At 40.4% G+C, this 25215-nt stretch overlaps 1 protein-coding gene across 1 annotated transcript; it reads left to right on the top strand.

Annotated features, from left to right (window-relative positions):
* The first annotated feature begins 675 nt into the window (after window positions 1-675).
* Window positions 676-24813, top strand: C6 (complement C6). Its single transcript, XM_035566139.1, has 17 exons — window positions 676-818; window positions 1559-1715; window positions 4141-4285; window positions 4957-5098; window positions 6014-6152; window positions 8790-8990; window positions 12851-13091; window positions 14137-14259; window positions 15192-15358; window positions 15580-15805; window positions 18063-18234; window positions 19143-19254; window positions 19781-19913; window positions 20887-21078; window positions 21440-21530; window positions 22455-22696; window positions 24632-24813. Exons 1-17 carry the CDS (start codon window positions 676-678, stop codon window positions 24811-24813), a joined length of 2808 nt encoding a protein of 935 aa, XP_035422032.1.
* Window positions 24814-25215: the final 402 nt, after the last annotated feature.

Genomic DNA, 25215 nt, shown 5'->3' with positions numbered 1-25215 from the left:
AAATTTTGATTGACCACTGGAGTGAGAAATTAGCTAGCTGGTCTCTCTTCAGCTGTTGGTGGAGAATCTGGATGAGGTTTGAATAGTGATGGTTTGCAGCTTCGACAGGCTATTCTAAACTACGAACAATAAAAAAGCTGAAGGAAGGATTCACTGCAGCAAAGCAGTTAGGCAAAGGGGGATCACGGACACATGAAAACAAATTGTTTATGGGCAATAGGTTGGGGGTTGTTAGTTTTAAGTTTCTGTTGTTTTACATGCTCTGTAGGAAAAACAGTTTCATGCTTTTATTTGAATTCCTATAAAATATTTTTGAGAATACTTGGAAAAAATGAAGAGCAGTAGCAGATCTCTGTCACATTCAATATGATTGATAAACAACTTCTTAAATAGAATTAACATGCAGTCGTGATTAGTACTCAATAAGTGAAAAACCCTTGATAAGATTAGCCTTTGACATCTTGTCTCTTCACGTACCACTAATTTATTTCATACCCTCTCATGCATTATCACCACATTCCTTGTACACTGCTTAGTAACTTTGTACTGTGAATATGATTTATATACCCTGCAAGTCAGAAGAGACATGTCACTAAGATACAGGCATAGCTGTGAGTGCTACAGTTTACTGAGCTCTTGTTACCTGTCCGTGTGCTGTAGATGAACACCTCCACAATGAACAAGACTTTGATATTGCACCTGTTCCTGCTGAGCCTGGTGGTTGGCAGCAGCCAAGGGTGCTACTGTGAACATTACCCATGGGGGCCATGGTCCAGCTGTTCAAAAACCTGCAATTATGGCACACAGACAAGGCACAGGTAGGGCCAAATTGTCTTACTACTTCTATGGTTCTACTTCTTGTCTTAAAAAAAAAAAAAAAAAAAAAAAAAACACTTTGGGGGAGAAGGGACTGTGTCTGAAGCTCCAGCTTCCATAATATATTGGGAAAGAAAAGTTGTTTTATCTAAATGTTTAGCAGATTAGTGGATTTTAACTGCAAGACTTGAAAATTACAAAACCGCCTGTAGAATCCTATGGGGCCTCCAAATGTACCTACTTCTGCCAAGACATAGTAAGGTGAGATCAGCCAGGTCCTACAATGGCCTTGCCAGCAGTGGGCATCGAGCAACCAGCCCCTGTGAACAAACACGGCAGGTGTCCAGTGCAGAGCAATGCTGTGGGAGGAGAGAGCTCCAGCATGGCAAGCCTACAGAAAGCTGCTCCTTGTACAAACAATTTTGCAATGACAGTTAATTGGACTAAATATTCAGCAGCACCAAACTAGATGCAGTACGGGGGTATACTCTACACTTGCTGGAAATCCCCTCTTTCATTCCTGGCTTTTTCTGTTGCCGTTCTCTTGATGGGATGAATTGAAGTTTTCTGCTCTGCAAATTTAAGGCATTGTTGAATTTTTTATTTCAATCAGCATTCCACAACTACCTATTGTCATTCAAGTTTTTATTGGGTTCAAAGCATTATCAGCCTTCATCCACAGTTCAAGAACATCTACATTCTGTTTCCTTCCTGGAGTAACTCTTTCAATTACATTTTTTAGGCAAATAAGAATGGATGAATATTATAACCAAAACTTCTGTGACCGGTTGTGCACAAAGATGGAATCTCGTGCTTGTAACCAGCAAACATGTCCTATCAACTGTCAGCTTGGAGACTTTGGACCTTGGTCAGAATGTGACCCATGCATTAAAAAACAAGTAGGTAGAATGCATTCTATCCCCATGCATTATGTGGGCCAATTACAAGAGATTATGCTTAAAAACCTTCTTTCTTTCAGATATTCGACTTCAAGGAAATTCGATCTGCAAAATGACAGTTTAAGTTAATATGGGTAATTGGTTACAAATTATAATAGTAAGAGCTGGAGGGAACAAGTTAAAATAAGTAGATCAAAACAGAAAGGAGCAATTCAGTAGTGTAAATCCATTTATGTGAAATTCCTTCAAAAGTGCCGTTGTCATTATTAAAGATAAGTTTCCTACATGAAGGATAAATTAAGATAAAGTTTACATGTCTGTTTAAGCAGGACCAAGTCATGGGATCTTTAACATAGCATAGCATTTTATATGTTCTAAAGATGAAAAGAGTTAATTGGCAAATCCTAACCAGTACTGGCTAGAAATGCTGTATCTTACACCGATGGCCAGGATCTGTCTGAGATTGTTGTCAAGAAATCCAGAGTACCATTTTTCCAAGCCTTATAGCCTACACAAAACCCAGGGGGGTGTGCTTAATATCTGTAGAACAACATACTCCAGTGACCAGCTCCCTGGGCCTGTGTTTATTCCCTGATGGTAGAATTAGGAGTTAAGTGTGTCTTCCCTGGCAGAGAGGGAAGGGATGAAAGGGCAGGTTCAAGTAGGTTTGACCTAAAGAAACCAAGCCCTGTCAAATATAAGGTTATAGGGAGTGGAGCACATTTTGTTTGGGGTAGTTACGTGGCTGGTGGATCTGACCTTGAGGTTTACCATAAGAGTAGCTTTGAGTGTTCATGCAGACATAGCCTACAGCTCTTCTGAAGGTCCTGCCCAGCTTCAGAAATCCACACCTGCAGAGCAATAGCAAAATGCCTGTTAGGGTATCATAAGTATATCTTTACACATATATATACGTACCTTGATGTCAGTGGAGGACAAGAAAGACATGGTGTTGGATGTTCATGAAGAAGCAGTTCTAAATGTGAGATGTGGACCACCCTGTGGGGTTCCCATCCTGCAGTCAGGATGGAGAGTGAGAGCAGAATGGGGAGAAATGGTGGGAAACAGCAAATAAACCACAATTACTGAAAACGGATATTGCTCTCATTCAAACTGATTTTTGTGATCAGTATCCTCTTGTTAAATTGTTGAGTTTCTTACCTACACATATGTGAAAGAATTGTTCATTTTTATTAACTTTAAATATTGATGCAAAGTATTTGCTGCTTTTTTTTTTTTTTTTAAAAAAAAGGTGCTTTTATGAGCCAATCTGTTTTTTTCATCCAAACTATAAAGATCACTGCTTCTGATCTTTATAAATATAAACACCCATCAGAATAGAGAATGTGACCTCAAGATGAATATGAAGACCAGTGTAAGCAGGCTCACAGTGAATGGGAGGGGTGAAGAGGTTAAAGCTCACACAAAGAATATAATGAGTGCTATAGATCCCAAATGGAGTGCAAGGAGTGGTTATGTTGCTTTTAGACGGTCTAGTGCTGCTCCATGCACCCTCCATTCATAGTCACTGAGTTACTGCTGTTTCTTGGAGGTCATTCTGCATTGATTAACTTCAGGGTCCATCTACAGAAACAGTCTGTAGATGTTAAGTCTGGTTATCAAATGTCTGATAAGTCTGGTTATCAAATGGGAAAAAAAAAAGGAACTGTTATCAAATGGGGAAAAAAGTCCTACCCTTTTTTAGGGAAACAACAGTTCAGTCAGATGCAGATCAGTTTCACCAGTGGTCCATTGAAGTGAAATGGAAAACGTATCTGTCATTATTTTTCTAGCAGCCTTCAGCATCATTATTCTGCAAGTGGGGTTCTGATTTGGGGACAGAAAACCAAATGACCTTGAGATTTTGCTCCCATATAGAAACAATAGAAACTCAAGAACAGTTTCTATCCTGTCCAGTTCACCCCAGACAAGAGGTCCCATGAGTGGGAGCCAAACCAGCTAGTTTTGGGATGGGGATACATGCCACTGTCATGGTATTTCTGTTTCAACAGAGATGATAAAAACATGAAAAAAATCTCCACTAGCCTGTTCACACCCACTTCCTACCATACCTCCTTGACTGAATGTGCTGGGATTGAACTTTTGATTCCTGCTGCGGTGTAGCTCATGTTGTCAAAAGTTTCATTACTTGTGCTCTGCCATTGAGGCTCTTGGATTTCAGGTGCCTACTTGCCTTACCTGGGATGAGGATGTGGTAGGATGTAAGGGAAAAATCGACCAATGAATTTCTCCAGGTCTCTGATTTCAATGAAGCTTCAGCATCACAGAGGCATGTGGCTCTGCCTGAGGGGCCAATCAGCTACAAAGGAGCTCAAAAATTTAAAAAACAACAAAACAAAACAAAACAAAAAAGATTTCATTTCTTCTGCCTTCCAAAAAAGTTTTCTTTTCTTCTGCCATCCAGTTTCGTGTTCGAACACTCTTGCGACCATCTCAGTTTGGGGGTCAGGCCTGCTCCGAGCAACTGGTGGATTCCCGCCCCTGCTTTCCAGCCAAACTCTGCAACATAGTGGAGGTCAACTGCAAGAATAAATTCCAGTGTGAAAGTGGTAATGATGGCTTCACAGCTTAACTGCTGCATTGTTCAATAGTAAATAAACACTGCTTGAGGGGAAAAAGGAAAAAAAAAAAAGGTCATGATTTTCCTTATGTATTCCCTGCACAAATTCCAGGGAAAGGGAGAAATCTTTACTAGCGTATTTACATATGTTAGTAGGAGCTTATGTTTACAATTTCTTCTGTAGCTAAAGGGAATAATTCAGGGTAGTGCAATCTTTAGCTTGGGTTGTCAGCAAAACCATGGCAGCTAGAAAGTATCACTGTTCCAATGAGATTTTTTTTTTGCACATTTTTTTCCTACACAAACATATCCATACAGTTTGTCTGAACCCAAAATTGCACTATTTCTATTGAAACTGCAAAACATTTTGTTGGTGTTTCTTGCTTGCTTCAGTTTAAGTATACCTGACTAGGTTCTATAACTTTATCCTCATATCCTTTTGCTAAAACTTAACTTAAGTTGTTGCGGCTTCAAAGCAAGTCAAACTGGCAGAATAGAAACTACTACATTTATAAGAGTAATCCAGACTTTATACTGCCTTGCTGTTAGTTTCTGCTGCAAGTTTACACCTTTACTAGGGAAAGAAACTGCCTTTCTTTGCATTCAGATGCAATGAATCTTTGCATAAGGATTATTGCTGCTGCTTTTTCTCTGATGCAGGTCGCTGCATTGCAAAAAAACTGGAATGCAATGGAGAAAATGACTGTGGGGACAACTCTGATGAAAGAAATTGTGGGAGGAAAAAGACAGTGTGTGGCAGAAGGTTTGAAAGCATCCCCAGTGTGCAGTTAATAGGCAATGGGTAAGCCAGCTTTGCTTTTCATAAACATGAAATTGTTGCTGAGTGATTTACATAAACTAGATAATACCCAAATTTGCATGTGAGAGTATCTCCAAACACATAATGTCTCAAATTAAAACTAGCAAGAGATTACAAGAATGCAACCAAACTGTTAGGCTAGGACTTGTCCGCTGCATTTGTCAGTCCTATTCTGCACTGCTGCTGAGGAGCCATCAGAGAATGTTGCTGTCTGAGGCACCTTGCCTGCCCTCACAGCACCAGAACATCACATGTTGGCAAATTCCAGCTCAGTTATGCCAAAGAACTTCAGAAATGTGGATGTTCCTCTACAGATGTGTGACTGTGCGTGACACACCTCTCACAACACTAACCATAACATCTTCCAGCCTACTAAAAAAAGCAGTTGGACACTTAAACATAGAATCACAGAACGGTTGGAAGGGACCTTAAAGATCATCTATTTCCAACCCCCTGCCATGGGCAGGGATGCCATGGACCATGTCCCAGGTCTTCTGGTTTTGAATGAACTTAGTGCACTCTGGAAGCATCACTTGAAGCAGAACTGCTTGTTCATTTTTCTAGGCCATTTTTGACCTCTTTACTTGAGCAAGAGCAATTGTCTAGGGAAGTCTTACACTGACATTGGTGTTATCTGGAAGGTTAGGCACTACTGGAAAGTATAAAACATAATTGCTACTGTAGCCTGAATGTGTGTTTTTTTCAGGTTAAATCAGTGTGAATTAGAAATTCATGTAGATAAATTTCTTTCAAAACAGTGACATTGCCTTTACACTCACATCCTCTTATTCAAACATACAGTATCTTCAACATAGCTGTATTCCAATGAAGAATCCAAGTTTATGTCTTCCTGACATTGTTTAATTGTTGGTTTTTTGTTTTGTTTTTGTTTTTCAGATTTCACATTTTGTCAGGAGAGAGCCGAGGGGAAGTCCTTGGCAATTCATTCAATGGAGGAGAATGCAGAACTGTGAAGCGTAACGAGACAAGGATATTATATCGTATTCCTGCAAACCTGAAGGATGTCAGCTTTCAGGTACTCTCTAGCAGCAAATACTAGCTGAAAAACCCGTGTCATAATTGTAGTCCAAGTTAAGTTCTGAAGTCTTAAGAAGTACTGCATGTTTTAAGGCAAGATTTTTCAATGTGGTAAGGCCTGAACATGTTTATGGTGATGTGTGGAAATGGGATGAATTGAATGGTGTTGGGTGGCTTACTTGTGCCTTTCTGGTCTGCTTTTACCAACTGCGCCATATATTTGAGTCAACGTGATGGATTTAAGCTTCTCTCCTGCTTCTCATGGCCATGCCTCTGTTGTGACTTGATACCAAGGGTCTTGATCCCAACCCCGACATAACCCAGTCAGAGGTCTGATCAAGTCCAAAGCTCATTTCAGCATCACTGCTGTGTCCTTCTTGTACCAACAGCTGTCCCAGCTGCAGCTTCCCTTTCAGTCATCTGCAGCCTTAGGACAAGCTCCTCCTTGAGCTGTTTCAGCCCCTCCATCCTGCCTGTTGCCCTTCCAACCCTTCCAACAAGCAGTGAGAACAGGAGGCAGATACAGAATTTGGCAGGCAGAAAGACAAGAAACACATGGTCTGGGAAGGGGTTTTGCAGGAAAAGCCAAGGACAAAAAGGTGCTGGCTTATATTTTTTCCAAAATCCCTGAATCTGATTTTTAGATAATATATTTTAGATTTTTAGACACGCATATTTAGAAAATAATGTGAATAATGTGGTTAGTGCACAACATCTGGCTGCATACATATGACAGGCTCTCTGAAGCAAGTAGCTACTGCGTTGAGAAGGAAGAGATGCAGGATACGAAAAAAGGCTCAAGTAATGTGTGAAAATCTGAACTGCTAATTTTTGTCACAAGTGCTCTCAGATTTTAGAATTACTTTAAAAGAAGCAATTTAACAAAGGAAATCCTTTTTATTCATTTTCTTCAGTGGAAAATTTAATGAGTTTGGCTATTCTTCTGTTTTGTTCAGTGATGATGAAAAATTACTACATGCAGAAATATTCAGTCAGGAAAGCAAGTCTTGTTTTGCTGTGGTTGTTTCACACGGATGTCCAATTAGACTTTACCACATGACTCCCTTACTCGTCCTTCTCAAAAGAAGGGGTGAGGGGAAGGCTGAAAATATGATGGAAAAAAAAAAAACTCATGGGTTGAGATAAGGATAATTTAAATAAAGTGAAAAGGAAGAGGGGAAAAAAAAAAAGAGAGAGAGAGAAAGAAAAAAAAAAGAAGAAAAGTCTATGTGGAAGCAAAGAGAGAGAAAACAACTATTTGATGTTCAGTCGTACTGGGAAGCAGGGCTTCAATACACATAACGGTTGTTCAGGAGGACAGATGCTTTTTTGATGAGAGCCCACTCTTCTCCTTCTCCTTTCCCAGCTTTTATTGATTTTTCTACAGCTTTTATTGCTGAGTGTGCCATCACACACTATGGAATATCCCTTGGTCGGTTCAGGTCATCTGTCCTGGTGATGTCCCCTCCCCACCTCCTGCCCAACCCCAGCCTGCTGGCTCTGGGGTTTTGGGGAGGGTCTTCTCAGCAATAGACACAACACTGGTGTGATACCAGTGCTGTTCTAGCTACAGGTGCAGAGCACAGCACTGTACAGGCTGCTGTAGGCAAACTGAAGTCCGCTGCAGCCAGACCTTGTACATTGGCCCACATCTCCTCAAAGTTGTGTGGTTTATGTTGTTATTAATGTCCATCAGCAAAAATGTTCAGTGTTTGTGACTCTCACTAGGTTTGCACCTCTATTTTTGAACATTTAGACTAGTCTTTGGTATAGAAAGGTCACTGGATCAGGTTTTCAACTCCGTTGCACTTTCATGCAAAAGCATGTGACTTCTTGAAGAACAGAACTGGATCAGGGGGATGGACATCAGTGCTCAGGGTCCTTTGCAGCCCTATTAGGTGAGACTAAAAGGGAAAAATTTAATCTTTCTAACACCCACAAATCTTGGGAGGGATTTGCCCAAGTTTTGGGAAATTAGTTACTTTTGAACTGATGCTGAAGTCATCTTCGTGATACTGCTTTGCACAACATTACCACTGAGACTTACCAAGTTTATCAGGCAGGTTCATCCCCTGTTCACCTTCCCCTACCCCTAGTTCATCATGCAATATGGGTGCTCACACTGCAGGTATGCTCTAGAACTCCCCCTGGGATTAACTGTTTTCATTCATCTAGTAGGCAATGAAGAAGAAAGGAAAAAAACGCACCAAGTTCTTTGTGCTGTACAATATAAAAGCCATGGGAATGGGACTTACTCCTAGTATCAATGTAATGTGTAGCTCTGAGAGTCTTTGAAAAGTGTGATGAAATATTTGTTGAAAATTATTCCTAAGGTTCAGATCAGGGAAGCTGGGGAATTTTGTGAAAAATCTTTTGAAAGAAAGTGATCCACACTTACCATTTTTTTTTTCCCCATAAAATGTACCTATTCATAAATCTACTTATCCTTTAAGTATCTCACCTATTAACTCAACTTTTTTTTTTTTTCCTTTAAGGACAGCTTTTAGTTTATTGGCAAGTCTAAAAAACATCAGGCATGTTTCTTCCAGAAAATGTCAAGAATTCATTGTTTAGTAGGTTGGTTTGTTTCAAGTTGTTATTTGGGCAAATCCAGTTTGCTTTACTGAATCTCCAGGTAACAAATGAAGAGGATGATGTAAAATCACATTTCTACAGAGATTTAACTCACCTGAGTGATGGTGATCAGCAAAGTAGTTCATTCTCTCATGGTGCTCAAAAAAGATTTAGCATTCCAATACTATTCTCAAGAAAGAAACGGGTTCAAGTCACATCATCTTCCTCCTTCAAGAAAGCCATAAAAGCCTCACAAGAAAAGGTAATTGAATGTTGCCTTCATTTTTTTCCTTTCTTTGGGTTTCCACCTGCGTGTTTTGGAGAACTGAGCTACCAAAGGTCACTGTCCATTATCAAGGCACTGGCATTACATTTTACAAAACTGCTAGAATAAAACATAAGGAAGGTCAGAAAACAAAATATGACAAAAAATAGTCTCAGAAATAACATACCAAGATAAAAGTTTCTAAGAATAGACAACCCTCTCCCATAAAATTCTGCCCCTTTAATGCAGAGGAACACTGTGGCATATTAGATGCACGTACTTCTAGAGTTTAATGTCAGTAAAGGGTCAAGTATTACTTTGTTTACAATTCTGCCAGGCAGAGGCCATAGAACAGACCACAATTAAGGTCTGTTGAAACCCAAGAGTTGTAATAAAATTAGAATGCATCTTTTACAAAAATACGAGTCTAAATTTTCTTCCTGTGATAGAAACTTTATTGTGAACCTTGCTAACTTGTCCTAATTAGTAAACCTGACTGCTTAAAAAGTTCATTATTTCTAGTTTGAATTCATCTGTACTAAAGTTCTGGCTACTGGAAACCTGTTTGCTTTCATTCCCCCGTAGATACCTATATACAGATCAAGCTGGTCTTTTGTAGAACTGGTAAGTTTATTTTGGTAGAGTAGTGTCTTCTTATTGAAGAACCCATCAGAACTAGATGAGTTCAGAAATTATCAGATGTTCATTTCAATAAAACTTTCATGAGGAAGGTTTCTTGGACTTACGTTGGTTTTGATTATTGCCATGCAATTTCAGAGACCCACATGAAATATCTGATAGCTTAGAGCTGTTGGCTCTAGACATAGCAGGTTAAAATCCCACCTTAGTATGTCCATGGCAAGAGTTTTATCTTGGGTACTCCTCATGTTCTCTACTGTATTATACAGGGTACAGTATGTTTTTACCTCTGTTTTTACCTGTACCTGTCTGTATACAGTTTATTTATAGGTGTATATACCAGTAGATATCTATATGTATATGAGACCAATTTATAAATTTACATTGTTCACTTAAATAGATTAAATAAACCACTTAAAAGGAGTGAGAACTTGGGCTTTGGGAGTCAAATTCAGACCTATATTTTAAACCGTGTGCATATGGTCTTCACATGAGCATCCCAGGGTCTCAAGCCCAAGTGACTTGAAAGGTCTTAAATTTTTCCATGTTAGAATGGATGAAATACAAAAACAGTGCTTTAAAATTTATATTTGTTCGCCATAATTCTTTTGCTAAGCTGACCTTTATAGTTCCTCTAGTATGCCACTTTGCTGTGATCTCTCTGAGGTCTTCTGCTTATGTTAAGGTAACCATCTAGGGTGGTCCGTCTTGCATATCTGTAGACAACAGCAGTTCTACAGAGATCTGCATCTCAGATAGTTTCCCTCCTTTTGTATCAATGAAGAGAAACTCGGTGGATTTCTACATGAATGTGTGTTCACTGAACAGCGTCTTAATGGAGCTGTGGAGGGAGCCCAGGTGACCAGTTCTCACTCCTCTACTTCCTACTGTACAGAAAGACCCTTACAGTGAGGCTGGAATATTATGTTACATGCTTCACTATGAACCACTTTATTAATCTTGCCCTTCCTGCTGCATGCTGTTATTTTTATACATTATTTTCTTCACTTTTTTGTTACCAAATTCCTATGCTGTCTAATTTGTTGAACTCCATGTTGCTTCGAGACTGGGGAGAGAGCTCAGAAACTGGCACATCAGCACCTGCCTGATAGCATGTGCACTGCAGTCAGTCAAAGTCACCATGGGCCTTGAACCAGGCTTTGTGCCCAGACTCTTAGCTCAAGTTCCTAGTATTCTTGGCTGCAGTTAATTGAGTTGGATGGCTTGAACCACAATTCAAAAACTGAGGGCTGAAAGCTGTGAAGTCTTCCCCATCCTTGGGGATGTCAGGCATGGACAGGCATAATTCCGTGGCAACTGTGCTTACAATACTTGGAATTAAACATCACTTAATTAGCCAGTATATTCTGGTGAAACTCTACTTTGTTAGAAATTTTCCAGTTAATTAAAACTACTGATTTCAACACCAGCCCATCTCAGCTTGTGTTTGGCTGCTTTTTTTTTTTTTTTTTTTTTTGTCATTGGAGTAGTTTTTATAGAATAAATGAACTATCTGAGTGTTTACACTTGATTTAGATCAGTTTTTTTGGCTGACCATCTCTGGGAATGATCAGCTCTGATCTACAGCGCTATAGTTCGTATTAATAGCTGGTATTAATGGGTCAAGATAGCCACAGACACCAGGGGCTACCAGTATGTTTAGATGTGTGCCCAGAAATAACTGAAGACATTGGAATCCAGTTTCCTGAATTTCTTCTGTAAGTAAGAGCTTCCAAGTTTGTTCAAGTCTCAAGGGTTTAATACAGAAATCATGGGATAAGGTAAATTGCTAGTAAGAAATGCGCTTAAGGTAGTTTTAGTAGCAGAAAATATAAATACGAGATGTATGTCAAGCAAAAATTCTTATTTGGTATGCAGAAGCATTTTATCCAACTGGGCATTTAGAATCATTATTTGCCAAAGTGGCCTGTAATTTTGTTCATCATAATTGAAATGCTAGCCACCATGGCTGAAAAATCAGGATCAGAACCCAAAGGAAGTCCTTTTTCTATAAATGGTGTTACCACAAGGTATTTTAGGAGCTGAGTACAGCCTGGGGACTGTTACATACCCTATTTCTTCCATTCTTATTCTCACTGCAGCAAAAAGCTGAGCACCCTTAGCTTATCTTCCAGTGTGCAAATGAAAGCACTGAAATGAACAGTGCAGAGCTGTGCACAGCTGAGAGCTGAGATCCAGCTGGTGTTTTGTTGATGAGTCCTGCCTGGAGAAAGTCCCTATCTAGATGCTACCTTGTGTCTTCTAAGCCAAGCCAGTTTGAAGACTGAAGGGGAGCAGAAACAATGTATCCACAGCAAAATTCAGCAGAAGAACCCATGTATCTTTTTTTTATAATGATTTTTTTCTATCTGCATGTTACTCATTTGCTCCAGTTTCCCATCACTCCTTTTGCTCTTGATCTCTTTGCTTCAGCTTTTTTTTTTTTTTATTGGTCCTCTTTGCTACTTTATAAATTTCTTCATTGAGTATTCTACTTCTCTCCTCTCTTTTTAGTTAAACTCCCACATTGACAACTTTTAGCATTGGAAAAAAAAAAAAAAAAGGAATTAACTGTCTCTAAACATGAGATTGCTCAACGTAAGAGGTGACATTTCCAGTTTCTGAACTTTTGCTTTTGCTTTTTTTCTTCTCATATCACTCTCCAGCCCTTGCCTGTTAACAGCCTGACACTTAAACTGAACGAGATCTTTATTCCTGTGGTTGTAGTTTTAGCAGACTGATAAATAGTGTCTGAGACTTCATGACAGTGAGGCACTACACAAAATACCCACTCAGGATTAGTTTCAAACAGCCCACAGATGTTTATGAGCTGCAGCCTTTCCTCCTAGCTTTATGGGTGTCTTACCAATTTCAGGTGTATTTGTTATAGCAGGAATCATTTTACTTTCTGTTTTTCTAGTCCTTAAGAATTCTTATGTTGGAAGGTTATGTCTTCTAGTGCTTAGGAATTCTTATGTTGGAATCCAATATACTCCCACACCGTAAAGTAGTAATGAGCGTTGTCTTCAAGAACTTCACAGGGCTCTTGGGAACTCAATGGCTAGCTTGCGTTCATTTACTCATGGTTAAAGCAGCACAACAGACAGGATGAAATAATTCTTTCAGTGTAGTTCAGGACATACTCTTGGCCACTCTACTTTCTGCAGTTAACTACCTATTAAGACTCTCTCTTTTTTTTTTTTTTTTTTAATTTCTAGAATTCCAACTTTGTTAGAGTCCATAAAGTCATCTCTGTTGCAAGCTTCACAATGAAAGAGTCAGATCTGCAGCTTTCAGATGTCTTTCTAAAAGCACTTAACCACCTGCCCCTGGAGTACAACTATGCTTTATACAGCAGAATATTTGATGACTTTGGCACTCATTACTACACCGCTGGGAAGATGGGTGGTTCCTATGACATTCTTTACCAGTACAGTTCAGATGAATTGAAGAACTCAGGTGTGTAATCCTCAAAGAAAAAATATCATGATATGTTTACCAGTTTTTCTTATCACTGCTTGGTTTCAGGGCTTACACCACATAGTAAACTCAACAAAAATCCTTTGGGCTTTCACAGACACAGGAATTATCCACACTGCCCAAATACAAAGCAAGAAAAATATCATATTCCATGTTTTATTTTGAAAAGTTCAAGTTTTTCCTTACTTGGTAAACATCACTGTGCTCAGGGACACCTCTTAAGACCTTCGGATCAAGGTCCTGTGACACTAGGAAGAGGTATTCCAACATACCCCAGTATGGGACAGAGGTCCAAGAGGTATAAGTACTATCTTCTGAGCTGCAGTCAGTAAAATTATTGATATTGATTAAAAATGAGTCTGAAACTGTTCCCATGCCAAAATGAAAAAAGAACACTATAGAAGTGGAAATCTAAGGTTAAAAGCTGTGAAACTTAACACCATCACTGTAAATTCTATGGATATGGGAGGATACCTGAACGATGTGGTATGAATCAGTATAATGCTGTTTGCACCTAGGAAGTGGGTACCTGCAGCAGTGGTGTCTCCTTCTAGACCGATTAGTGCCCTATGCCCAAAGTCCTGCAGGAACAGGTACAGCCTTTTGCCATAACCTCAGAGAAAGGTTTGTTGTTCCCACCACCTCTGACTTCTGCAAAGCAGCACCTTGGGAGAGTGTGATTGGGCTGTGAACAACAAAGGATTGTTCCACGGTGTACCAGTAGCAGGAAGGAATGTCAGATACCACAGAAGAGGTGACATGGGAGAAATACCCGGACAGGAATGGGAGGAGGACTTTGGAAGAGGGTGAGCATGGTCAGAGCCTGATGGGACTAGGGAGATGAGGAGCAGAAAAGCCACTGCAGTGGGATCAGTGGTGGCTGAGGAGCTTGAGTGAAGAACAGAAGTCAGAAAGAAACCAGTGAGCAGGGAGACCTGTGGTGGCTCACCTTGATGTAGGAGCCTTAGGGCATGATGTGGTCATGTAACACAGGGTGATGCAGCTGCTGCTCTGGTATTTCTAGGTCTGACTGAGGATGAATCAATGGACTGTATCCGAACAGAAACATCGTGGCGTGTGCTCTTCGTAAAGAGGAAGAAAGTCAATACCAGATGCGTCACAAACAAGATGACTGTGAAACATGAAGGTGACTGCTGATAACAGGGCTGTTATCCTGTTAGTTACCCTGAGAGATACCACCCCCCTCAACAAGGCACCCCAGGTGACCTCCCAGCTTTGAATTAGCAATGCTCTTCTACCACGGTCAGAGAAACCAGCATTTCACTGTTTCCCTGAAGCAAGCATCAGAAACATCTATTTGCTAGCAAAAGAAATTATGATGTAGGAGTGCTCATCCTCTGCTCTGGAGCACTGTCACTTGAGATCCAGTGTCACTGGCTCTTCCCAGCAGTCATGGATCTGACAAACATCCCCCATGGCCCCAGAGCCAGGCGTGCCAAAGTGGGAAATGGGCACAACTAGAAACGTGATCGCAGCCTAGTCCCTGATCCTCTCTAGGGGTTGCTCAGGGCTGCTGAGAGAGTTGGGCAGTAATAATGCTCCCTGACCTTTCCCTCCCACCTTCCTCATGCCAGGCAGACATCTAGGTGCAGAAAGCCCCCAACAATGTGTCTCAAACTGCAGACAGCTGGTATAATTTCTGCAAAAATGGCAAGAGTCACGTTCTGCATCACTAAAAACAGGGATTTCCTCACCTCCACTGCTTTTACGCTCTTTCTATGATCAAGTCCAGTTACTCAGGCATTTACTTCTGGGACTAAAGAGCCTGCCTAGAGGAGCCTTCTGTATCCCATGCAATTTCCACAAGTCTTCTGTATAGTTATATCTCTGTGGTGAGAGTCTTGCACATCCTTCTTTGGCAAACTATGACACACCACTGAACAGAATAAGGATTGTTTTGCTGAGCTTAGACTCCTTTCTTCCAAGGATAACTTTATAAAATTAAAGATAGTATATTCCTTTCTATCCTTTCTAACATTTTTTGTTGTAATGTTGATGTTACATCCACTGTCTCTGAAGGCCTTTTTCTCACAGTTCTGTGCTGAAATCTCCTTTCAGGTTCCATTCTGGAGTCAGCTGAACAGTCCATCTCTCTGGTCAAAGGTGGCAGGTCAGAATTCGCTGCAGCTCTGGCCTGGGAGAAAAAGGGATCTTTTCCAGGGCATCCAGTCTTCACAACATGGCTGGAATCAACAAAGGACAATCCCATAGTGATTGACTTTGAGGTAAGAGAAGGGTAAGAAAAACATTGATTTTACATAGAGCTATGCAGATGTTTCCTGTCTTTTAAATCAGGATGGTGGTGTGTGTGACATAAATTATATGTGCACACACACCTGAGCATGATATAAAAAACAGTGTGTGCTTTCCTTTGTCATGTATAGAATACAAGGTATGGCACATAGCTAAACTGAAGGTAAGTGCTAACTGGATAGCTGTTTTACAGGTGTCATCCATTGTGGACCTGGTGAAGAATGTGCCGTGTGCCGTGACCAGGCGTCGCAACCTCAGGAGAGCCCTGTGGGAATACGCAGCCAGGTTTGACCCGTGCCAGTGTGCCCCATGCCCCAACAATGGCAAGCCCATGCTTTCTGGGACGGAGTGCCTCTGTGTGTGCCAGGCTGGCACCTACGGCAAGAACTGTGAGATCCGTGCTCCGGGTTATGATTCAGGTGTGTGGAGTGATACTGTCATGATACGTGTCTGGCCAGGCCCAGAGAGAGGTGGTGAATGGAGTGAAATCCAGCTGGCAACCAGTCACCAGTGGTGTTCTCCAGGGGCCAGTGTTGGGGCCCATCCTCCTTAATACCCTTATTGATGATTTGGGTGAGGGAATTGAGTGTACCCTCAGTAAGTTTGCAGACAACTCCAAGCTGGGTGGAAGTGTCGATCTACTGAAGGAAAGGAAGGCCCTGCAGAGGGACCTGGACAGGTTGGGTCGATGGGCAGAGGCCAGTGGGATGAGGTTCAACATGGCTAAGTGCCAGGTCCTGAACTTTGGCCACAACCCCATGCAGCACTACAGGCTTGGGGCAGAGTGGCTGGAAAGCTGTGCAGAGGAAAAGGCTCTGGGGGTGTTGGTCGATGCTCACCTGAACATGAGCCAGCAGTGTGCCCAGGTGGCCAAGAAGGCCAACGGCATCCTGGCTTGGGTCAGGAATAGTGCGGCCAGCAGGACCAGGGAGGTGATCAAAACCTGAATGATTTTAGAAATGTGTTTATAAATTTACACATGCAATTACTTGCAAAATAATAAGTGCATCTATTGATGCACAAATTAATAAATGTAGCATATAAATGTTTCATGCAATTAGCTGTCTAATACCTGAATCTTTCTCTCCCATGTTATTTCCAAAACATGTTTCCAGTACCTATCAAAATTGTTTTTCTTGATACAATGTTAGGTAGTCCTGAATTTAGAATAACTGAGAAGCTCTTGCCAACAGAGCTGAGACCATTGCAGAAATGCTGAAAGATTAGCCCTAAAACAGCCTGTCCTGCTCCTCTCTGGGCTGCTCTTTTCACAGTGCTCAGACTCTGTAGGCGGGGCATGCACAACCTAAAACCGCAATGATGTTATCTGTTGGATAGCACACACAGAAGACAGCTGGAGTTTAGCAAGCTATTAGGATAAGCATTGGTTTGTTCATTTTCCCTCTAAAACACCGGGAAGTCTTTGGCCAGGGAAGCATCAGCCAGGTGGGGGAGAGCTGGTCACAGCTGCACTCTGGGACAGGTCCTTGATGTTAACTTTTTATATCCTTATCATATTTTTCCAAAACACACATGATATCATAAATTCCCATCATACCTTTTACCTGAAAATCCCCTGGCAATTTTGTCAAAGATAAATCTGATATAACCTTCCCTTACTAAATCCATGGCATTTCTTGTCCTATGGTGATGATCAGAAAGTATAAAAATAAAGGGAGAATTAAATTAGAAAAAAAAAATTAATCGTAATGAATAGGCACGGCTCATGGAAGAAATTACAAGACATGGTAAAATATTCCTTAGCTACATTAATAAGATAGTAGGAAATTAGTTGTTTAGCAATAAGAATGAAAATGAGATCAAATATAATTGATGCACACATTAATAAACTCATTCCTTAGTTTTCCTATAGCCTATTATGCTTAAGACAAAATAGCTGATGGATATAAGAATTTTTTATTACAGTGTCGGAGGAAAAAATCAGTTTAAAATGTCCTAAGGATAGGGATCATAATCATTATTCTCAAAAATAATAAAGAACAATTTCACACAAAAGCAGTTTTTGAATGATTTTGACACTAATGACATACATATAGAAAAGAGAAGAGACTTTCAGTATATTATTACTACTATTGTTACTGTTATTATTATTATTGTAATACAGAACCAAAAGAGGGCAGAAGGAAAAGTGATTCAGGCAACTATAGACCTCAGAAAGAAAAGAACAATTTAAGGTATGCAGCTATAGATATGAATGTAGATAATATATATTATGCAGAAATGAAATGACATGTAAATAAAAGTCCTTATATAATCCTTCATGATGGCACAGACGAAATACCCTGGTGGGTAAAAAAAGACAGTAGTGTTTAAATTTAGCTTGTGTGGGAGGTAGACTTGGGGTTTAGACTTGGTGTTAGAACTCATATCTAATTTGATAGCTCATCATTTCACGAGTTATCTAAAATGGTAGTTGGTACCATTAAAATTCAAACATCTCTGTGTGCAATAGAAGTAGAAAACAAGCTGCTTCTGGGTTTAAATGTGATTTGCACACAAAACTGAAAGGGAAGGTGTGTTTTAGGCTCTTATGAAACACCTGGAATTTGGCTGAATCCTCTGGAAATGGCTGTCATGAATTTACCCTCTCATATGTGACCTAAGAAGTATGATACAGATTTCTCAAAAGACGGGATTTTCTTTTATTTCTTGCAGTTGCTGTAGATGGCCGCTGGAGTTGCTGGTCTGAATGGAGCCCATGTGACACTTCCTTCAAGAGAAGAAGGACCCGGGAGTGTAATAACCCGTCCCCGATGAACGGTGGAAAGCCCTGCAAGGGTGAACAGGAAGAAGAGGAGGACTGTCATGTCTCTGTGTTCATGGACAAGTAAGGAGATGGTAGATCAAAAGATCTCCGTAGTCATGAGGCAGAGTTACAGAGCCCTCCAGGGCAGCTTTGTGACTACTAAGGAGAAAGGAGACAGGCAGATCTGTCTGAACATCTGTGGAAGGAGCTGAGAAAAGGAAATGTCTGAAAATCATTGCAATTTGCTTCAAGTTTGGATATATTAATCATTTATTCATAGAAAATGGCTGATGAATTACATACTAAAGTATGACTGTAGCTCTCTTAAGCTGTTTTGTATGACTTCCTGTCCAAAGTCATGGAGAATTCATCTACTTCCACTCACAGGAGTTTGCAGTTTCTTTTTTTTTTTTTTTTTTAATACCACATCCTCTTCTCTTAGAAGTTTAGGTCTGAGCTCAATGCCTCAGAGAATTCCACTGAAACTACCAAACTTTTCATATTCCTGCTTTGATTGTGTCTGATGTACCAGTTTTGCAAGTTCTCTACTTGAAATCATAACTAGCCCCAAAAGTTGCTGAATTTCTTACCTCTTCAAGAACAAGACTTTATACAGGTTCATCTTCTCTACTTGGAAAAAAAAAGCAGAATGAGAAAATGAGTCAGGTTTTTCACGTTTTTTCATCATTCTTGCTGACTACAGAGGAGGTTCTGGAGCAGACAGGAGAGGATGAAAAGCAATGGACCGTGTGATTCTTTTTTACTCATCTCAGACACCAAGCTTTACAGCTCCACACTGATAGAAACCAGCCTCCTTTAACCATTGTCTGATAGCAGCAGCTGGGTTATGACCATGCTATCTGCTTTGTAGTTGTTGTTTTTACAGGGGAAATACTCTGAGCATTCCTGTCCAAAGCTTCTGACATTCTGCCATTGCTTCTTGGTGACTGCTTAAAATGTATCCTTAACAGCAATTTTTTACTTTTCAGAGGGGCTCCCTGTATTAATGATGATGAGGCAAGAAGAGAAGAGGATATCATAACTGGTGAACCTGAGTCTGGATGCTCCAGGCCAGACGCACCAGAAAATGGATTTATAAGGGTAAGAATGAAAGATGGAAGGAAAATGCAGTAGTTGCAGTGCTGTCAAATTTTATAGTTTTTATTTTATTTATTTTACTTTATTTTATTTATTATAGTTTTTATTTTGTTTTGTTTTGTTTTGTTTTGTTTAATATATAGTTTTATAGTTTCTTTGCTGGGAATGGCCAATACCCAAGCTACATAGTGTGCTAGTGAGCATGTTGTGTACATGGTGTGTTGTGGGACTGCAGTTCACCAGGGTCCACCATCAACTGAACCAAACGCAAGGCGAAATCAGTTTCAAACAGTGGTCTATGAATACTTCTTTTGTAACCATGGCATTAATTAGTGTAGCCAGACAAACGTTCTTTAGGTGAATGGATGACTCCTGTTTGAGAGAGGGAAAAGCAAGCACTTATTTCAATTGCATAATATCAGGCTTTTGTCATTGTTTCTTTTGTTAATGTCTATTTTTATTACTGCAGATTTTTATTTTTTATTTTTAATTACTGTAGGCTTTTTACTTTGTTTGTTTGTTCTGGCAGAATGAAAAGAACCAGTATGATGTCGGGGAAGAAGCTGAAATAGCCTGTGTGAGTGGTCATGTCCTCAGTGGCTATCAGTTCCTTCGGTGTCTGCCTGATCAAACCTGGACACAACAAGTAGTTGAATGCCAACGTAAGAAATAGAAAAGTAATTTGGCCCTGCAACAAAACAGGTGGAAGAAAAATACACAAAATTTGTTTTAACAAAAGAATCTGTAATGATATCCGAAGAGGTAGCGTTTTAAGAAGGTATTTTAATCATTCACACTAGACTTGGCAAAAGCCTGCTGAGTCACTACATCATTCCTCTTTCAAAAGTGTTGCTGTTATGTCCCTTGTAAGAATATTGCAATGTTAACTGCTTCAGAAAACACTCAGATGTTGCAAGGTCCTTCTCTCATCTAGCTTTAAGTATCTTTGCGAGGACTCATCTCTTGTTTCCAGACTTCCATAGATAATCTTTAAGTTTGACAGTTATGCTGAAGAAAGTGTTCTTGGAGGAATCTTACTACCACTTTTTATATTAAATGGATGATGTTTCTAAGTCACCCTTACACTGCCTTGAAAATCCCCACAATAAATCAATGCCTTGAAGTATTTACAGTCCAGTCAACAGTTATGGATCAGAACTGAGCTGATCTTGTTAAATGAAAAGATTCCAACAGCTTGCTGGAACTCAATGTAATTTGATTATTTAGTGTTCATTTTATCAAAATAATTTCCCTGAATATACTTTTGAGTTTTCTAATGCCATTCATTTTAATTATTTTGTTTAGAACTTAATTTATAAAAGAAAGATTAAAATACACTGTAAATGTCAGCCTTATTTTTAACAAACTTTAAAATTAAATTACTCTTACTGGCATACATTAGAAGTTCATTGTAATTATTCAGTAATTGACTGAAAAGTATTTTTACAAAATACATTGACATGACAGTGCACTGAAAATTTCTAGACTTAATTATGATAAATATTAGTTTGGAATGTCAGTCAGCTGTTAAGTGTTATTGTGAGTGCCTTCATGGCTCTTCAACTGAGGCATTATGACTTGCTGTAAATATCCCTACACCATGAAAACAAGATATTTTTTTCTTGTTTATTACAGCCGCAGTATGCCTCAGGCCACCGATATCTGACAGTGTCACAATTTCCCCATTTAAGCAACACTATGACATTGGTGAAACCATGAGGCTAAGCTGCCAGGCTGGGTTTATAGTCACTGGTCAACAACAGTACACTTGTGGAAAAGACCTGTCGTGGATCCCACCTGTTTTGAGACATATTACCTGTGAAAAAGGTTAGTATCTCTGCAAATGCATTACTGTTCCTATAGTGCTGGTATCCACATAATGGTGTATTATAGCTAGCTAGAACTAGGAAGCAACTGACTGTTTTTTTAGATGTATAGCAACTGTTCATTAATTTTGCTTTTATTTTTTTCAAAATTCTTGGTTGCAATGTATTGTACACTTTAATCGTGGAGCTGAGATGCTGACACTGTTATTGGGGAAAAAAACCAGCTGTATTAACATGGCTTTGTGAAAGTGAAGTAGGAGAATTCATTCTGTTGAAACTTCTTGTACAAGTTTTTGCAGTGATTCTTGCAAAGAGCTTTGTTTCACTTTGTTGCTAGTTACAAGAACTCTCCCTTGTTTCAGATGAACAAACTAAGATTAGAGGGTTTTGCGATCCAGGTCAAAAACAGGTTGGATCTGAATGTGTTTGTATGTCTCCAGAAGAGGACTGTGGGTAAGTTAAGTGCTTTCATTAGAAATATAAAAGTTACTGTTTCCCCAGTGACAGTCAGAGAGTCCATTGTGAGCACAAAACAAAAACTAGCAAAAGGTAACAGCAAACTCAAGTTTACTGGTCTCTGTTCAGATACTAGCCAGTTATGCCTCTATATTCAAATTACAGCCTTCTTTATAGGTTTATGAAATAAATGAACAATGACATTAACCAAATGGCACACCATGGTCTGTCCTTCTACTCTGCTGCCACTGTCACCTGCTACTGGAAATCCCCACTCTTTCTTTTCTTCCTTTTTTTCCTCCAATTTCCTAGGCACTGTCATCACCTCCCTATAATGGGTCTTACTCCTTGTGCTTTAAATTCACATTTTTCAGGTGGACATGCTGCAAAATACATTGCACATTTCAGACTTCAAAATCATATAAAACACATAAGACTTGGATTTACTGTCTCTCACAGAACACAATCTGCACAGACCTTTGAGCCTTTAAGTTAATAGAGGATTATCCTGGAGGATTTTTAGTAAATGGCTGGCCAGAGTGGAGGTCATGTGGGGCTGGAGATGGAAAGAAGAGCATGTATTGAATATGAGCTGGGCTACTATAAGGCTGAGAACATAGGGTCTGTGCAAGTATCCTGTGCCTTGAGGAGGCAACAGCATCTCCTGTTTTCTTGCGCAGGAATGTCTTTCACTTCCTATCTCTTGGATGGGACCAAAACTTCCTCAGCTTGCAGCACTGTCCTGTATCAGGGGCTTCCCAAGGTCCAGTTACTGCAGTAGCTAGGACAGCCTTAGGTCTTTAGACAGATATCCAGCCTGGCCATGTCTTTTCTGTGTTTCATCTTATGCTGGTGGAGTATTTAGAAGCATGGACTTGGTCCATAGCCTACTAAAATAATTTTTCTTTTTCCTTGGGGTAGCCACTACTCAGAAGACATCTGTGTACTACATGCTGTTTCTGAACAGAACATGACGAAGTCCAGCTGCCAATATTCAGCTGAAATGTGCCTTGGAGAGCAGTCATTTCATTTCTTGCATGCTGGCCCTTGCCTCGGTAATACCAACATACACTGGGCTATTGAAAGGGCAAAGCTCTCCACAAACAGCATGAAGAAAGTGCCCTGCGGCTATGACACCTGCTATGACTGGGAGTACTGTCCAGGTATGGCTTCTGAATGATGGCATTTATCCCAGCTCTCAGGCACTGAAAATAAAACATGCTGGCTCCTTCGCTGCTCTAAGAACAGAATTTACAGGCATTGCGGTCTATTTCAGCAATTTATGGTGAGAGGAGTGTGGAAGTGTGGTCAGTCCCATGTCCCTGCTAACGTGTGTTACACTCAGGTATGTGCCTTTTGCCTTAGGCACAAGTGGTGTAGTGTTGCCACTTCCTATCAGTAAGGGACAAAAGGAACTTGAAGATTAAGGGAACTTAATCTGCAATCACAGAGATGTAATCAGCAATTTTATCACCTATTCCCTGTGAGGCTACTAAAATCATCAGCTTGTGCTTCAGGAGTAAACCTGAGCCACACCCTCTATACCATATAATTAAATTATAAAATTAAATCATAAAACTACTTAGCAAGACAGGGGCCATCAGGCTTAATGGGTTTTTAATGCTAAAAATTACGAATACCCATACATGAAAGCTGTGTTTATTAGGAGTTTTAATGAACTAGCTAAGCTGTTTAGTGAAACCCCTAAGAGGATTATTTTATAAACACTGTTGTGCAACTTGGCTATTTACTTTGTAACCGGGTGATAAGAGCAGTGGGTTTTCCTGTAAATGTCTGAGGTGCTGGCTGGCTCCACGCATATCACACACTTGCCAGGAAAAGTCTGAGTGGCAGCCACGCTCATTCCTCCACTTGCTTCCAGAGACAAACATGATCCCTATCACACCTTGGCTGCTCATGAAAAAACAAGCAACAGCGGTGGGAAGCAATCTTAAAACCCCATTTTGCAAAATGATTTATGCAGCACGGGATTTGAAGTAGGTGGCTTAAAGGTACTACACAAAGTATTGCTCCTTGTGGGGCTGAGGCAGGGGTCAGGACCAGGCATGCCACTCAAGGGGCACAGTGTGGTGGAGCCTCCAGACACATTGGGCTCTTGGGTAGGTGGCTATAATTTAAAAAAGCATTGGGCTTACTTCTTCCAGAGCCTGTAAGAAGTCTAGATCTGTTCCCACTGTGAAATTGGCTTAAGGCTGGATCCTGTGGCATTACCTCAGGTTTTTTTGTTTGTTTTTTTTTCAAAGACTCACAGAGAAGCCCAGTTCAGCAAGCAAAAATGATGGTGAGCAAGAGTACCAGGAGAAAAAATACATTAAATAAGTTTTCATTGGGGTACTCAAGAGGTTTGAATTGGACTCTCCTCCTCACTGTCTTCACAAAAGTCTTCTTTCCCATGAATATGCACAAACATTTAGCAAAAGGAAGTTTTGGGGTTCCTGAGAATGAGTAGTTAGTATCAACATAGAGGCAGAAAATACTGTGGTACCATATGAAAGCAGCTAAACTGAGGGAAATGCATGTTTTTCATATGTTTTCAGAGAGGAAAGGCAGAAAGTTGGTTTCTGCCTAGGGAATTTCTGGGAAAGAATATAAAGAGTCAGAATCTGATTAGATCAGAAATGGGTAATGAAATAACCGGCAGGACTGAGTTTACCACAGGCCAGCAGCAGGTAGCTTAACATTCATAAAGGGAGCTGTAATGAAATAGGAGCTGACACAATACGGACCTTAAGACTCCATTTCACAGCAACATTGTGTGCAAAGATAATTGGGAACAGAAAGTCAACTTAATATCTTTTTGTTTAGAAGAAAGGTCAGGGAAAACCAGTGGATAAAAATAGTTAGATAGTTCATTTCTGCTCCTGTATAGGCCACTGCTGCAAAACCTGGTATTTAAAACTTCTTTTGTCTCTACTCCTAATACCCTATCACCTAGTGCATGCACTATAGGCCCTCCAACTAAGGTATCAACAATCTGCAATAGCATTTTTCCCTGTTTGTTTTTGAAATGTTGTCACACTACAAAATGTTTTTAGTTATGATTCTTGCAGCTAAATCTCCAACACATTCATTCCCAGCGACGCAGACCCAGTGCTCCTGCCTGATGCCTTACCAGTGTCCCAGAGAAGACAGACGGCTTCACTGCATCCAAATGGAGTCAACAGGGAGAAGGAGGACAGTTGGTTATTGCATGCTGGCAGCCATGAAGTGTTCTGGCATCAAACTGGAGGTGCTGGAGGAGAGGAGCTGCCTGGGGTAAACCGATGTCTCTCCTGGTGGCCACCACCAACATCCCACTACGCATGGGCTGAGCCACGTTGGGGAAAACTTGACTGGTTATGAAAGGACAAATGGATCAAAAAGGATGCAAAAAAATAGAGCTCATTTAGTGGGAAAATGGTGGCAGTGGGTTTTTTATTTCAAGAAGATGATGTGGGGTTTGAGATATGGGGATACTGCTCTCACTGTCAGTAACTCTGCGTGTGCAGAGGGAGGCAAGTGAGAGATGGGCACAGAGGAAGGGGAGTGCTGCCTCTCATTTCCCTGGTGCTGGATTAGACTTTTCCTTTCCTCAGCCATTTGTTGCTCCCTCTCTGCACTGGTGACTGCTCTGCACCCTGGTCATTTTGCTGGCTGAGTGCCTGCTGGGCAAATCAGGCAC

This window comes from Cygnus atratus, chromosome Z (assembly GCF_013377495.2).
Source record: "Cygnus atratus isolate AKBS03 ecotype Queensland, Australia chromosome Z, CAtr_DNAZoo_HiC_assembly, whole genome shotgun sequence".
Classification (NCBI taxonomy): domain Eukaryota; kingdom Metazoa; phylum Chordata; class Aves; order Anseriformes; family Anatidae; genus Cygnus; species Cygnus atratus.
Note: the sequence above shows the minus strand (reverse complement) of the source record. Positions and strands in the feature narration are given on the sequence as shown.